Below are 17,689 nucleotides of genomic sequence, written 5' to 3' on the forward strand. Positions count from 1 at the left end.
GGTGATAGTTCTTTATTGCAACAATTCCATGAATGGATCAATACATGTGATTCAAATTTGAAATTTAAAATGCAATTTGATAAAGACTGTATTTCTTTTCTAGACATTGAGGTTAAAAAGGACAGACATTGGCTCACCACCTCATTATACAGAAAACCCACAGATAAAAATTGCTATTTACATTACTCAAGTTACCATAATAGAGCACTAAAGGATAATTTACCATTTTGTCAATTTTTAAGACTTAAGAGAATATGTGCTGATGTAGATGATTACTATAAACATTCTAGAGATTTAAAGAAAAGATTTAGACAACGAGGGTATCCGAATAAATGTATCACAGAAGGGTTTAAAAAAGCCAGTCTGAGAACTAGAGAAGAACTGTTGAATACTGGCGCTAAATCCTTTTCTAATCCAGATTTAGTCTGTGCTCTTAGATTTTCATCCTTAAGCCATTCTTTTAAAAAAATTATCTTAAAACACTGGCATATCATTCAGATCCATCCATGTTTCAAAGAAGTCGTTCCAATTTTTGCGCTTTCTAGAAACCCTAATTTAAGGAATCATTTAGTTCCATCTTTCCTTCCAATGATTAGAGATAATTCTATTCGTAAATTTGGTGGACACAGGCCATGCAATTCTTGTACTGTCTGTGCCCACTCCCTCCAGTTAGATTCATTTATACATCCCTCTACAGGTAAAAAATATGAACTAAGATTCGATAGTGATTGCAATTCTGATAATGTGATTTACATGATTCTATGTCCTTGCAACATGATCTATATTGGTAAGACTAAAAGGAAAATAAAAACTCGGATAATCGAACATCGTAGTTGCATCAGGAGGCAGGTTAAATCAGCTCCATTAGTTGAACATTGGATCGATGCTGAACACAGCATTGATGATTTAAAATTCTTTGTATTACAGCTTATTAAACAAAATCCCCGTGGTGGAGATATTGACCAGAAATTATTAAGAGCAGAACAACGTGCTATATATCAAGCTGAATGTGTAGCTCCAAAAGGTCTTAATAAAGAAATTGAATATTTACACTTTCTTGGATAATATCTTTGCATTAATCCATCAATTATTCTGATCTATTTTCTGCTATTAACTCTCATATATATATATATATATATATATATATATATATACATTTTGATATTATTGATATTATTGATATTATTTATATGTTTACGTTACGACTAGTATCAATTTTTTATGTTAGTTTTCTTTTGTTAATATTTCATAATAGTAATCTTAATATTTCATTATAGTAATTTATTGATTATTCTGTCGATATATATATCCAAAATATAAATTTTAATATTATTTTGTATTAGAAGCATAAAACCACTTTTTATTTTTACTTTTATTTTCATTTTTTGGATTAGATTTATGTTCCTTATAATGAAATTCTATTTGCGATGATGGACCTCTTTTTACTATTATTATATTTTTTTATCATTATTCTTTATCATTATTTTTATTTTTATCCCATGATAGTAATTTATTGATAGCTCTGTCCATGTGTATCCAATATATTCAATTGTAATATATGACCAAATCATTTTTAAATATTTTTTAGCAGAAGCATTAAACTATTTTCATTCTTGGATTGGATCTATGTTTCTTATAATGAATATTCCAGTCTTTTTGTGATGATAGACCTATTTTTATTTACTATTTTGTCATTATAGGATTTTAATAGCCCTATAACCCATTTTGTTTCAATAGAGAAAGATATCTGATGTTATACAAATAGGTACTAATGTGCCTGTCATCACGAATATTCAATTAACATTTGTTTTAACGATTTTTCGTTTTATATATTGATTCCAAGGAGCTAATTTATAGGCTTATTCTTTTGTTAATTATTGGTTTAAATTACTATTCCAGTACCATTTAAATTAATTAAATACCTTGGTTACTACGTCATGGTTTTAACCATTTACCACTGCTGCTATATGTACCCATAATTTCTGTCGAGTCCCTCAGAGCTGTACTTATCTCAGTTTAACTTCTTATGACATTTCTTACTAATTGGTTGATATATCGTTTACAAATTTTGGCATCTTTACATATGTATTGTTTAAAATATCCGTTAAGTATTACTTGATTAATTATTTGGTTATTATTCTATCATCCCTTATTTTTGGTTATTTTCTAAATATTAATTTATTAATTTATTATCCTATTGAGCTCTTCAAAACCGTTTTCTCAATTAATTTTTTAATTTCTATGTATTCTTTTAGCTTTTCATCTAATTATCTTTTAAATGATTATGTGACAAATTTATCACTTTACACCTCCATCAATTTCATTCGCCTACCCCTACAATGATTGTCTAATGTAATAGTCATCCGTTTTTCATTAGTTAGTATATGTGCCAATCCTTATTTTGAAATTTGAAATACCCTATCCACGGGTTCCACGTTACATCATATCGTTATTTAAATAATGCCTTTTCTGGCGCCCTTTTCAATACAATTTCAAACTATACCTATTGGTACGAGGCTACATTTTTTCTTCATTCAAGGTAAGGTATTCTTCTTTTCTGATTTTATTTAGCTTAACATCTTTACCCGACACGGAACCACTGATGTATATGTAGCTGGCTTTCATTCTAACTACATGATAACTTTACTATCGATATGTCTTTTCTGTTAGAACTTTGGGCGGCTTTAAACGTAAGGTACATACTGATATATCTATCTACATCTCACATATTAGCATGGAGTGGATCTTGGCATTTAGTTTTTTATTTCCTTACCAAACTGAAGTCATATACAAGGTTTTTTTTATCAAAACACGATGACCGATTGATACAACACCATGAGTATATATTCCTTAGTTGTTGCTCTCTCTGCTAAGACCTTCGGTGCTCTTTTCGTTAGGGATGTGCACATATACACATATCTTATGCGCTAGTATAATTTGAAGTATATAATTTGTTTTGACATATAGTCCTCTTTTAGGTTTGTTGGAATGTGTAAGTGTAGACCTTTTCTGTCCTCTCAAGTTTTTTTACGTTTGTTGATAAAATTATCGACATTTGGATACACATGTTCAAAACCTTTTAACTTTTACTTCATGATTTCATAGATGGTGAATTTATATATTTTCACTTAATATGATAAAAATTTTTTTGCTATCTTTTAAGCATAACAAAATTTTGGTCGTTAAACGTTTTAATACAACATATTATTATAATATTGATTATGATCTTTAATTATTAAATCTTTTTTATAGAGACTACATTTTCACAAGCTCCTTTGTCTGTCAGTATATCTCCTGTGCTACTACTGATTGGTATGTTCAAAATGATTTTTTCTTTCCTTTTTATTTAATATATATGCATTAAGAAGATATCTGCTGTAAATCTTCTGTTACTCACCTGTTATTTATTTTTCATTTAGCATATCATTGCTTTTTCTCATTAAGAAAATATCTGCTGTAAACCTTTTGTTATTTACCTGTTATTCATCTCTCATTTAGCATATTATTGCCTTTTCTTATTCAGCATATCATTGTCTTTTCTTTAATACATAACATTAATGCCTTCTGTTGAATTCATGACATTTATATATAATTTTTGTTCTTCCATTCATAGATACCATTTCTGTTATACATAATTTATACACTATATTATGGGTCATATTTATATCAAATTATTTTAATATATAATATTTTTTGGAAACGGTTTTATAATGTTGGTTTAATTACATATAATCAATTTACTAATTGTCTCATAAATTAATTACTTATAATTGATTTACCATTTGTTCCCTATGACATCCATTTGATAATAACAATATATATATGGATTCAGTCAACACTTTCGAGTAATGAATTTGATTCATAATGAAAATTTTTTTTAAAATTCTTTTTTATTTATACATTATATTTGTTATATGTGGTGTATTTTTACATTTCTATATTTGTTGTAATGTATTTGATTTAATTTGTTTTTAATTTGTTTTTATTTAATAATATATATGATTGATTGTTATCTTTTAGACCCCTGATGAAGGTTTTTATAAAAACCGAAACACGGACCGTGTTGGGTCCTCAATAAAGTTTTTTGGAGCATCTCAACCCTGATCCTGGTTTGATCTCTTGAAACGTTGTTTCCACTTGCTTCTCTCTTGTGTTGAACTTTTCACTTTCACCATCAAATATGTCCAACACAGATCATTAGGCTTATGACAAAGAAAAAGATAACATTATATAATAGTGAACTAATTTCTTACATCTCATTTCTTTATAAATCTGTATTCAAGAGTCCAGAACATATTGATAAGCAGCTAAAATTACCTTTTTTTCTTGTGGTCTGACTTCTCTCCATCACCTTCATCATCACTGAAGTCAGAGTCATAACCACCAAGGTCCCTAACCTGTAAGAAATTATAAAATGAACAGCCAGCAACTCTGAGGTACAAAGGCACAGAAGACAGAAAGCTCCTGTAAAATCAGGCCTCAGATAATCAGGAAACTTTACAATATCCAAAATGAGATGTATTACAAAATTGTTCTACTTATCTGAGAAAACAATAGTGGATAAAAGGCTGTGGAGTCAGTACACCAAACCTTTGACTGCGACTCCTCTAGTTTTCTACTGTCTCAATCCAACTCCTACTGATATTAGGCTTTAATTTATTTTGTTCTGGATCTAAAATACTGGTAAACATAACTTATACTTACCAGTATTTTAGATGCAGGACAAAAAAAAATATAAGTATAAAATGATAAATTTTACCATATATTTACTATAATGTAAGTTTTTATTTTGAAGCTGGAGTTGGAGTCGTTACATATTTCCCAACTCCGACTCCATCCAAAATTGCTTCCCACTCCAAACTCCACAGCCCTAAGTGGATATTATCTGACTTTCGTCTAAGAGCAATCCTGTTACCGCTGCTCCTTTCCAAACGTGAATTTGATGTATTGAATGACTATTCCATGTTGTGAATAAGTCATTTATTAAATTTCTGTACTACCCAAGGTGAGAGTGTTTTTAAAGAAATTGAATCCCAAAATCCCTTTCAGGAGCTACAATCTCCCCCTTAAACCACAGGTCAGGAACCTTGGGGTACAGCTGGACTCAACACATACGCTGGTCCCTCAAATCCAAGCAATCTCCAGGGGCTGACTCTATAACCTGCAACAACTATGTTGTCTCTCTCTGTACATCAAGAAGGCAAGGCTTGTCACAGAGGTTCAAGCCATGAACCAAGGCTAGATTAGAGTAATGCACTCTGCACTGGATGTGACTTCAAAGAGTTTGCACCAGCTTCAATTGATTCAGTATCAGACCTGCCAAGTCTCCTGCATTGAGTGGGATACTCCTGCTTTGGTGGGTCATCTCTCACATGCCCACCAAAGCGTGAAATTTTCCTGCTCATCACTGAGACACTGGCACTGCTGATTCTCCCAATGAGCAGCAGCAGTGGCAAAAAAGCAAGCATGGGGCTGCAGCCTTCAGGCATGCGCTGTCAGCTCTGCAGTTCCCCTGCCCCCGGTGACATCAACTTCCTGTTCCAGGGCAGAGGAATGGCAGAGCCAACAGCGCATGCCTGAAGGCTGCTGCCCCGCGTTTGTTATTTGTTGGTTTCCTATGGCCACTGCTGCGCTCATCGGGAAACGTAGCAGTGTCCAGGAAACAGAAGATGCCATGTAAGAGGGAAGGGAGGGGTGTGGAGAGAGAGGCAGGAGATGCTGAATGAAGAGAGGGGAGGAAAAAGAGTGGGGACGCTGGATGGAAGAGGGGTAGAGAGAAAGAGGGAGATGAGTGGAAAGATGTGGAAAGAGGGGACACAGATGGAAAAGGGCTGGAGAGAAAGAAGATGCTGGGTAGAAAGATGGGGAGGAAGGGGGCGACCCCAGCTGGAAGAATGGAGAGAGAAAGAGGAGAGATAATGGATGGAAGGAGAGGGAGAGAAAGGGAAGACGCTGAAAGGACAGGGACAGAAAGAGGGAAGATGCTGGATGGAAGGGTAAGGAGAAAAAGAGGGGAGAAATGGAAGGGCAGGGAAAGAGAGGAGCTGCACTGCTCAAATAGCACTGTAGGGAGCTCATTCAATGGACCTCTTCAGCTAGTGGGTCTTGGGCATCTCCTCCAGCAATGGGAATCGAGGCCCCCTCATGGTTTTGCCTCTGGGGGGGGGGAACAGATGCTGGATAGGGCTGTAATAGAGTGAACTGAAACACTCCCTCTTACCCATCCTTGTCATTACTGGTGTAAATAAAATATTTTCTGGAATGGCTGTGATTTTGAGGTGTGCCAGAGGGTGGAGCCATGAGGTAGAGTAGGTGAAATCAAGGCAAAATGGAGAGGGGCTGGGGGCGTGTACTAAAAATTCTCCCTCTCAAAAATCAGGACCCCTCAGCAGCTCTGCAGTATGCTACTAAATGAATGAAAGAAGACTGAAAGCAATAAAACACCATTTTTATAAAAATTTCACTAGCTATTACTATAATAAATAAAAATACTTGGAGTAACCATCAACCGCAACCTCACTCTCGAGAGCCAAGTAAAAACCGTAATAAAGAAAATGTTCTACTCAATGTGGAAACTCAAATGAATAAAACCTTTCTTCCCGAGGGATACCTTTCGTAAACTAATACAATCAATGGTCCTAAGTCACGCAGACTACTGCAACGGAATCTATGCTGGATGCAAAGAACAACTCACAAAAAAACTCCAGACCGCCCAAAACACAGCAGCCAGACTGATATATGGTAAAACATGATTCGAAAGCGCTAAACCCCTTCGAGAAAAGCTGCACTGGCTCCCAATCAAAGAACGGATCTTCAAAATCTGCACTTTAGTCCATAAAATCATTTACGGCATAGTCCCAGGATACATGACAGACCTCATTGATCTACCAACTAGAAACAGACTCAGATCAGCACGATCATACCTAAACCTACATTACTCAAACTGTAAAGGGCTAAAATACAAAACAACTCATGCATCTAACGTCTCCTACTTATTATTTATTTATTTATTTGTTGCATTTGTATCCCACATTTTCCCACCTCTTTGCAGGCTCAATGTGGCTTACAATACATCATGAATAGTGAAAATACATGAGAAAGTATAAATTTAGTATAATAGAGGATTCTGGGTAACATGATAATGATAAAACCTGATAGTATTTTAACAAGCAACATAGTAAGAAACTTCCTTCTGCCATTGCAGAACGGAGTATGTTAAGTGCACAACTATGGAATGGACTCCCGTATGCAGCGAAAACAATACAAGACCACCTAAACTTCAGGAAATCATTAAAAACCCACCTCTTCAAAAAAGCTTATCCCGCCGATCCAACATAAATCCCCACACCAAGCAACACAACACAACCAAAGACCATACTGGACAACTCACTATCCCCTTCCCCCCGACTCCATGTCTCCTGATTCACTTCTACCTCATGCAACCACTACACAATCTTGTATTTGTTATCAGCCGTAATGGCAAACGCCTTTACGATACCTTGTAAGCCAAACTGAGCCTGCAAATAGGTGGGAAAATGTGGGGTATAAATGTAAGGAGAGAGAGCAATCCACCAAGGTGGATGAACACTAACTCCCACGAGGATATAACAGTGTAAAAGGAAGTGGGTAGTGGACCAATGACTCCAGGGAAACGGGATACAAGTCTACAAGGATATCACTTTATTCAATGCCTCGACACAGTACTTTGTAAACCTGCTGTGTCTTAGCGTTGCTATGTGATATATATATATTTTTTTGTCCTATACAGGTTGTATATATCACATAGCAACGCAGGTTTGTAAACAGCAGGTTTACAAAGGTCTTTTTCAAGACCAATCAACTTCAAGACTCATTGCGAACACCAGGGATCATTTAAGACTCCTGAGGCAGGCCTGTGGCCGAAACACAGTACTGTGTCGAGTCATTGAATAAAGTGATATCCTTGTAGACTTGTATCCCGTTTCCCTGGAGTCATTGGTCCACTACCCACTTCCTTTTACACGGGTATAAATGTAACAAATAAATAGTCTTTAAGATCCTTAAAGAAAACAGGCCAGAGCACCTGAAGAACAGGATCTCCTTCTATGCTCCTCCAAGAACGATCCCTAACCACAAAGTAACCTCTACACTCTCAAACATATTCCCAAAAAGTATTGCTTTATGTGAAGTCTATTTCTATTTCAGGAAGCAGGTGGAAGCCTGGCTCTTCTCTCAGCCTTTCAATAGAACAGGCAACTAACCAGCTAGTCTCAAACACAAGGACTAAAACTGGCTGCCATACTGCAGCAAGACTTGCGTATCATTCGTATTTCTGCCGAAATATGTTGTATGCTCCTTTTCTGACTGTATGTGCAGTTTTTCTCAAGTTAGACACCTTTATCTATCTAAACTCCTGTTATTTTATCTTAAGTCTATAAATACCACCTCTGCTTGTTCCTTTTGCTGTATATTAAGATATTTTAATGTGTACTGTGTTGACACGTTAAGCAGCAAACTTATGCTATAATGTATACCAATACTTGAATATTTGATTGCTTTGTTGATTGCCTATGTCTGGATTATACTTGCTGTACACAGCCTTGGGTGAATTTCTTGCCAGCACACTAACAGGACACTAATTTACACACTTCTTCTTAGTGCACTTAGTAAAAGCGTCCCTAAACTGAGCTATATGTACTACTGCTAATAAGTTACATTATTAGTAAATAAGTCGCACTGCATAAAATAGGGCCTGAAGAAATAATATGTGAATTTGTGTTAGTGGGGTATTTACATTCATGTCAAATATCTCCTTACCCTATTCGGATTGTACTTTGTAATATCTGCAGATGGCTGATAGCAGCTTTTATTAATTTGGGGGTGATCTTCGACATGTACCTGCTATACTCTGTTCATCCTACAGGCATGGCAGAGTTAAGATTGCTTCAAATCCTACAGTTCACGGGTGGGCCAGTACAGAGATACCAAGTCACGCACATTCGACTCAAGGAGGTTAGATTGAGACAGGAGATGGCATGATGCCAGAAATCTGAAGCCAATTAGGTAAATCTCTGTTTCCCTCTCTCATGAACAGCCATCATTCCCATACGCCCAAAACAAAGCAAACAAACCTATAAACCCCAGAATCCACATTGTTGTCCTTTTATTACTGATAGCATTTTTGTTTGATCTAACTTATATTTTCAAACATGCCAGCTTGTGCAGAATATAGATATACACAGAGGAAGTATCGGTTAAATCAGAATGGTAATTAGTTCTAAATCGTAATTATTGTATCATTTGGAGGGGCTCGTTATAAGGACTGCCTGTACTTATGCAGAGATGTTTTAACCATAAAGGGCCACCAAAACATACACATTTTGAGAATTAGGTGCTCAACAATTACTATTTATAAGTACAAAGTTCTTTGGGGTTTATTAACATTAATTAGGTTGAAACCTAGGAACATTTAACATCTCTTTTTCCTCTAGGTACATCAAAAGAAAAAGATATGTGGGAACCTGCTCCTTATGTTTTCTGGCATGCAGTGGTATATTATAAAAATGCACTTGCTTTTTTTTTAGTACTACTATTTCACAGAACGGTATTGAATAATGAGGGAAGAGCTTCCTTCATGCAGAAGTTTTGTCCAGAGTCACTCTAAAATGTGCCAACATTGTCCAGTTCAGCACACTATTAGCTGCCAAGTTCATACAAAGTTAATTAACATATTGATAAATGACCTAGAGATGGGAGTAACTAGTGAGGTAATTAAATTTGCTGATGACACAAAGTTATTCAAAGTTGTTAAATCGTGAGAGGATTGTGAAAAATTACAAGAAGCCCTTAAGAAACTGGGAGACCGGGCGTCTAAATGGCAGATGACGTTTAATGTGAGCAAGTGCAAAGTGCATGTGGGAAAGAGGAAACTGAATTATAGCTATGTAATGCAAGGTTCCACGTTAGGAGTCACAGACCAAGAAAGGGATCTAGGTGTCGTTGTTGATACATTGAAACCTTCTGCTCAGTGTGCTGCGGTGGCTATGAAAGCAAATAGAATGTTAGGTATTATTAGGAAAGGAATGGAAAACAAAAATGAGGATGTTAGAATGCCTTTGTATTGCTCCATGGTGCGACCGCACCACGAATATTGTGTTCAATTCTGGTCACCACATCTCTCCTCTCTCCCCTTTCTCTATTTCTGTGGATGGCACTCTCATTCTCCCTGTCTCATCTGCTCGTAACCTTGGGGTCATCTTTTGACTCCTCTCTCTCCTTCTCTGCTCACATTCAGCAGATTGCCAAAACCTGTCGTTTTTTTCTCTATAACATCAGCAAAATCCACCCCTTCATCTCTGAGCACTCTACCAGAACCCTTATCCACACTCTTATCACCTCTCGTCTTGATTATTGTAACCTGCTTCTTACCAGCCTCCCTCTTAGCCATCTCTCTCCTCTTCAATCAGTCCAAAACTCTGCTGCAAACTCATTTTCCGCCAAAGTCGCTATGCTCACATTAGCCCTCTCCTTAAGTCACTTCACTGGCTCCCTATCCGTTTCCGCATTCAATTCAAACTTCTCTTATTGACTTATAAGTGCTTTCTCTCTACCGCTCCCCCGTACCTCTCCACTCTTGTCTCTCCCTATGCCCCCTCTCGGGTACTCTGTTCTGTTGATAAATCTCTCTTATCTGTTCCCTTCTCCTCTACTGCTAATTCCAGACTCTGTTCCGTTTATCTTGCTGCACCTCACGCCTGGAATAAACTTCCCGAGCCTGTACGTCTAGCCCCCTCTTTGGCCGTTTTCAAGACCAAAGCCCACCTCTTTACCACTGCTTTTGACTCCTAACCACTGCTCACTTGCCCTATCCTTTATCCTCACCTCTTTATTCCCCTACCCTTAATTGTTCTGTCTGTCTCCTGTCTTATCTAGATTGTAAGCTCTTTGATCAGGGACTGTCTTTTTGTGTATGGTGTGCAGTGCTGCATATGCCTTGTAGTGCTATAGAAATGTTAAGTAGTAGTAGTAGTAGTAGAAAAGGTGCCAAGAAGGACGATAAAAATGATAAAGGGAATGGGACAACTTCCCTATGAGGTAAGGCTGAACCGGCTAGGGCTCTTCAGCTTGAAGAAAAGACAGCTGAGGGGAGATATGATAGAGGTCTATAAAGTAATGAGTGGAGTTGAACGGGTAGACGTGAAGCGTCTGTTTACACTTTCCAAAAATACTAGGATTAGAGGGCATGTGATGAAGCTACGAAGTAGTACATTTAAAACGAATCAGAGAAAATTTTTCTTCACTCAACGTGTAATTCAACTCTGGAATTTGTTGCCAGAAAATGTGGTAAAAGCAGTTAGCTTAGCAGAGGTTTAAAAGGTTTGGATGGCTTCCTAAAGGAAAAGTCCATAGACCAATATTAAATTGGACTTGGGGAAAATCCATTATTTTTGGGATAAACAGTATAAAACGTTTTGTACTTTTTTGGGATCTTGCCAGGTATTTATGACCTGGATTAGCCACTGTTGGAAACAGGATGCTGGGCTTGATGGACCTTTGGTGTGTCCCAGTATGGCAATACTTATGTACTTATGTTCAGTGGAAAATAAATGTGTTGGCTGCCTGCTATGTGAATATTCCATCAGTGTTTTATTAATGCTACCAAGTATTACATATTATGGGCAACTGCTTTAAACTTTGATTGTTTTAATTTGTTTATCCAGACCTTACATGCACATGGCATTGCTTTTTAAACCGAAAGATGAATCCTAAGGGTGGATGAACAATTATGTATAAACTGTGTTGTTTCTGACTTTATCTTTTTTTGGACTGTTTTGGGTCCTACTGATCTGTACATCTACTGTCTAGAATTTTGGAAGATTGAAATAAGGAATTAAAAATTAAGTTTTGGATGTACTCTGTAGACGTTATTTACTTTTGCAATGTGTATATGGATACCTGCTCTGGTGTGTGCATGTGATGTTTGAATAACTGCCTATACTTATGGCTATGATTTCTGAACATGCAGCATCATTAAAAGAACAGACTTTTAAATGCCCAGTTGGGTATATATGGTATATACAGTGGGGGAAATAAGTATTTGATCCCTTGCTGATTTTGTAAGTTTGCCCACTGACAAAGACATGAGCAGCCCATAATTGAAGGGTAGGTTATTGGTAACAGTGAGAGATAGCACATCACAAATTAAATCCGGAAAATCACATTGTGGAAAGTATATGAATTTATTTGCATTCTGCAGAGGGAAATAAGTATTTAATCCCTCTGGCAAACAAGACCTAATACTTGGTGGCAAAACCCTTGTTGGCAAGCACAGCGGTCAGACGTCTTCTGTAGTTGATGATGAGGTTTGCACACATGTCAGGAGGAATTTGGTCCACTCCTCTTTGCAGATCATCTCTAAATCATTAAGAGTTCTGGGCTGTCGCTTGGCAACTCGCAGCTTCAGCTCCCTCCATAAGTTTTCAATGGGATTAAGGTCTGGTGACTGGCTAGGCCACTCCATGACCCTAATGTGCTTCTTCCTGAGCCACTCCTTTGTTGCCTTGGCTGTATGTTTTGGGTCATTGTCGTGCTGGAAGACCCAGCCACGACCCATTTTTAATGGCCCTGGCGGAGGGAAGGAGGTTGTCACTCAGAATTGTACGGTACATGGCCCCATCCATTCTCCCATTGATGCGGTGAAGTAGTCCTGTGCCCTTAGCAGAGAAACACCCCCAAAACATAACATTTCCACCTCCATGCTTGACAGTAGGGACGGTGTTCTTTGGGTCATAGGCAGCATTTCTCTTCCTCCAAACACGGTGAGTTGAGTTCATGCCAAAGAGCTCAATTTTTGTCTCATCTGACCACAGCACCTTCTCCCAATCACTCTCGGCATCATCCAGGTGTTCACTGGCAAACTTCAGACGGGCCGTCACATGTGCCTTCCGGAGCAGGGGGACCTTGCGGGCACTGCAGGATTGCAATCCGTTATGTCGTAATGTGTTACCAATGGTTTTCGTGGTGACAGTGGTCCCAGCTGCCTTGAGATCATTGACAAGTTCCCCCCTTGTAGTTGTAGGCTGATTTCTAACCTTCCTCATGATCAAGGATACCCCACGAGGTGAGATTTTGCGTGGAGCCCCAGATCTTTGTCGATTGACAGTCATTTTGTACTTCTTCCATTTTCTTACTATGGCACCAACAGTTGTCTCCTTCTCGCCCAGCGTCTTACTGATGGTTTTGTAGCCCATTCCAGCCTTGTGCAGGTGTATGATCTTGTCCCTGACATCCTTAGACAGCTCCTTGCTCTTGGCCATTTTGTAGAGGTTAGAGTCTGACTGATTCACTGAGTCTGTGGACAGGTGTCTTTCATACAGGTGACCATTGCCGACAGCTGTCTGTCATGCAGGTAACGAGTTGATTTGGAGCATCTACCTGGTCTGTAGGGGCCAGATCTCTTACTGGTTGGTGTGGGATCAAATACTTATTTCCCTCTGCAGAATGCAAATAAATTCATATACTTTCCACAATGTGATTTTCCGGATTTAATTTGTGATGTGCTATCTCTCACTGTTACCAATAACCTACCCTTCAATTATGGGCTGCTCATGTCTTTGTCAGTGGGCAAACTTACAAAATCAGCAAGGGATCAAATACTTATTTCCCCCACTGTAGCTCATCTTTGTTAAACGTTTCAGACATATCCATCAACTGTCTCACATGATTTTACTGAATTCTATTATTCTGTCTCATTGTATTTGCAAATATAAGCCACGTTGAACCCGAGTTTGCTTGGAATATAAATGTAAATTTTTTTTTAAAAATCCTTTATCCTCCACCTTTTAAAGCACTACCTATCCAACTGGATGGTGATGACACAAGGAACGCAAGTTTGGTCTAGTGATGACTAACTCAAAATAATTTGTTCCTTATCTGGGCTCTAGTATTACCATATTGAACATGCAACCATACCATGCTTTTGTGGTTATGTTCCAAGAATAAGTTAAACAATTAATTAGATTTCTTGAAAGGATTATAAATTTTGAATGCATGAGTAGGAACACAAACACACATGAAATATCAGAATTCCTCACGTACAGCCACAAAACAACTTTTTAGGGTGGATAGTGTTCAAAATGAGCTCCTTTTATTATTGACCAGATAGAAGAGATAAAGGGTTTTCAGTTTTGCCACAGTATGAGTCATCACAAGAACAAAATATAAGAAAACCAATGGACTGCATTAGTTTAGTTATGTTTCAACAAATGAGAGATCTGTTGATAGAAAATGTTTTTATTATTTTGACTTATAAACCACTTGTCCCTGAAACATGCACAAGTGACAGAATAATCCATTTGTGTATCTAAAAGGTAAACTTCTACAAAACAGATGAAGATATGATTCCATGTGCCCCAATGAAAGGAGAGTTTAATTCTACTTCCATTTAATTTCAATATATCCCATCATCTTTATAACACCAGGCTTCCCAAGGCAGATTTACAACAACATTTAAGATGAACCCATCAGGAAACAGGATATCCTCATTGAAATTTGGCCTAGTATATTCAGTTTTTAGTGTAGAAAAATTAAACAAAATACAGAGTTTAAAATTGCTGTTTCTACCAGCTATAATAATTTTAAAGCTGTTTTCATGATATTCAATTGTTATTTCATGATATTTATATCTACATATGGGAAGCTTTCAAATAAATTAAAAAGCTGTCCAATAAGTAAAAAAAAAAAAACTTTTGTCCTCCACCTTTTAAGGCACTGCCTATCTAATTGAACAGCTTTAGACTTGTTACAGATGGATCAACAGTATAAAAAAAAACCGACAATGTGGATGCAGCAGCTCATAGGTTTGCTTGCTTTGATTTGAGTGAACAGAGATGACGGCTGCACTAAGAAGGGGAAACAGAGACTGTCCTAATTCGCTTCCTTGTTGCTTACAGTGGACTAGATAGGCATAGGCTCACTTTATCCACTCCTGTTTATTAAACCTCTTTGATAGGTTCATGCAGTCTCATTGTTTCGACCGCCCTCTTTTCTGTTCACATGCATCAAGGAACCGGGCCCTCCTCTTCTACCCATGACCTGCCATCTTTTCCTCTATCTCTGCTGCACTCCCCTAAGAGCACGTCTCTCCTTGTCCGCGATCTGGCACCTGTCTCTCCAACTCCCTCCCTCCACCATTCCTACCTTTAAACTCAGAGTCATGCCTGCCCTGAAGTCAGTCGCCCACTGTTTTCCTTCTCCGAAACCCCGCCCCCTCTGACACTACTGTCCTCTCTCCCTAGGCTCGGCCGCGTTCCGCCCTACCGGAAACAGGAAGTTGCTTAGGCAGAGGGCGGGGCGTTCTCAAAGACAAAGGTGGGACGCGGGTACAGGAAGTCTGAAATTGAGGAATCAGTGCTCGAACTGGGTCGGGGGGCGGGTTTGAGAGAGAAAAAGAGATAAAAGTGGGGACGAAGGGTTTTGTGGGGGTTGTTTGCTTCTTCCGGTTTTCCTCGCGTCGCAGGAGGTATTGCTTTGCTACAAAGGAGGTCTAATAGACAGAAGACGAAGTGAGCTTATCTAGTCCACTGTAAGAGCTGAAGCCAGTAGGCGGAGCTTGCACGGGTTTTAGTACACCCAAAACAATAGCAAACGCTATTGAAAGCAATAACAAAAAATTATTAGAAATAAGGGACTGCCTATACTGTGTGGTCCATCTGTAACAAGTCTAAAGCTGTTTCAGTTGGGTAGGCAGTACCTTAAAAGGTGGAGGGCGAAAGATTTATGGTTTTTTTTTTACTTATTGAACTGCTTTTTAATTTAGGGCAGGGCACATAGAATCACATCTTTATCTGTTCTGTAGAAGTTTACCTGTAGAACACAAATGGATTATTCTGTTTTGAACATGTTTCAGGAGCAAGTGGTTTTATAATTCAAAATAAAAATAAATATTTTGTTTGATGCAGTGCAGATCTCTGTTGTTTAAACATAATTGGGCTAAAAGCCCCTAATGCAGTCCATTGGTTTTCATATATTTTGTTCTTTTCCCATCTCCCCCCACCCCCCCCCACACACACTAATAAGCCCACCTGACTGTTTCCACCTGACAAAATGACACAACAGATGTATAGATCAATAGGAACCAAAGCATTTCAAAACAAAGTCATAAACAACACAGTTTATAACAAGCATTTCCATGTGCATGTAAGGTCTACATGCATATGCCCTAAATATGTAATACTTGGTAGCAATAATGAAGCAGTGATGGAATATTCATAGTAATATAGTAGATGATGGCAGATAAAGACCTGTATGGTCCATCCAGTCTGCCCAACAAGATAAACTCATATGTGCTACTTTATATGAATACCTTGATTTGTCCTTGTCATTTTCAGGGCACAGATCGTAGAAGTCTGCCCAGCACTAGCTTTGCTTCCCAATTACCAGTGTTGTCACCCAATCTCTGCTAAGCTTCTGAGGATCCATTCCTTCTGAACAGGATTCCTTTCTGTTTATCCCATGCATTTTTGAATTCTGTTACCGTTTTCATCTCCAACACCTCCCACGAGAGGGCATTCCAAGTATCCACCATTATCTCTGTAAAAAATACTTCCTGATATTTTTCCTGAGTCTGCCCACCTTCAACTCAATTCATGTCCTCTAGTTTTTGGGGGAGTTTTTTGTTACATTTGTACCCCGCTTTCCCACTCATGGCAGGCTCAATGAGGCTTACATGGGGCAATGGAGGGTTAAGTGACCTGCCCAGAGTCACAAGGAGCTGGCTGTGCCTGAAGTGGGAATTGAACTCAGTTCCCCAGGACCAAAGTCCACCACCCTAACCACTAGGCCACTCCTCCACTCAGTTCTACTGCCTTCCCGTCTCCAGAAAAGGTTTATTTCAGATTAATACCTTTCAAATATTTGAACGTGTGTATCATATCACCCCTGTTTCTCCTTTTCTCCAGGGTATACATGTTCAGGTCAGTTAGTCTCTCCTCATACTTATTGCAACGCAAATCCCATACCATTTTTGTAGCTTTTATTTGAACTGCTTCAAGTCTTTTTACATCCTTAGCAAGATATGGCCTCCAAAACTGAACACAATACTCACCAACGACTTGTACAGGAGCATCAACACTTCCTGCTGGTTACACCTCTCTATACAGCCTAGCATCCTTTTGGCTATGGCCACCACCTTTTCACACTGTTTTGTCACCTTCAGATCCTCAGATACTATCACCCCAAGATCCCTCTCCCTGTCTGTGCATCTCAGACTCTCACCACCTAACACATACATCTCCCTTGGATTTCTGCTCCCTAAGTGCATCACTTTGCACTTCTTTGCATTGAATTTTAATTGCCAAACAAGGCCATTTTTCTAGCTTCTGCAGATTCTTTTTCATGTTTTTCACTCCTTCCAGGGTGTCTACTCTGTTATAAATCTTGGTATCATCCGCAAAAAGGCAAACATTACCTTTTAACCCTTCGGCAATATCACTCACAAATATACTGAACATAATCAGCCCCAGCACTCCACTACTCACCTTTCCCTCCTCTGAGTGAATTCCATTAAGCACCACCTTCTGGCATCTGTCTGTCAACCAGTTCCTAATCCAGTTCACCATCGAATCGCGGAGGGGATCTAAAGCTCTTGGAAGCCCGGTGCTAACCACACCACACAGGAACACCAGACAGTCGAGCGAGGCTCCCCACCAGT

At 38.4% G+C, this 17,689-nt stretch overlaps 1 protein-coding gene across 1 annotated transcript in view; it reads right to left on the reverse strand.

Annotated features, from left to right (window-relative positions):
• Window positions 1–15,240, reverse strand: part of LOC115470114 (protein FRA10AC1) — a 103,564-nt gene extending 88,324 nt beyond the window's left edge. Inside the window, exons 1-2 of the mRNA XM_030203040.1 lie at window positions 15,178–15,240; window positions 4,318–4,397 (exon numbers count right to left, since the gene is read on the reverse strand). Coding sequence (XP_030058900.1) covers window positions 4,318–4,397; window positions 15,178–15,195 — 98 coding nt within the window. The 5' untranslated portion in view covers window positions 15,196–15,240. The remainder of the gene's footprint in view (window positions 1–4,317; window positions 4,398–15,177) is intronic.
• Between the last annotated feature and the right edge of the window lie 2,449 nt (window positions 15,241–17,689).

The sequence above is a fragment of the Microcaecilia unicolor genome, chromosome 5, assembly GCF_901765095.1.
Source record: "Microcaecilia unicolor chromosome 5, aMicUni1.1, whole genome shotgun sequence".
Taxonomy (NCBI): Eukaryota; Metazoa; Chordata; class Amphibia; order Gymnophiona; family Siphonopidae; genus Microcaecilia; species Microcaecilia unicolor.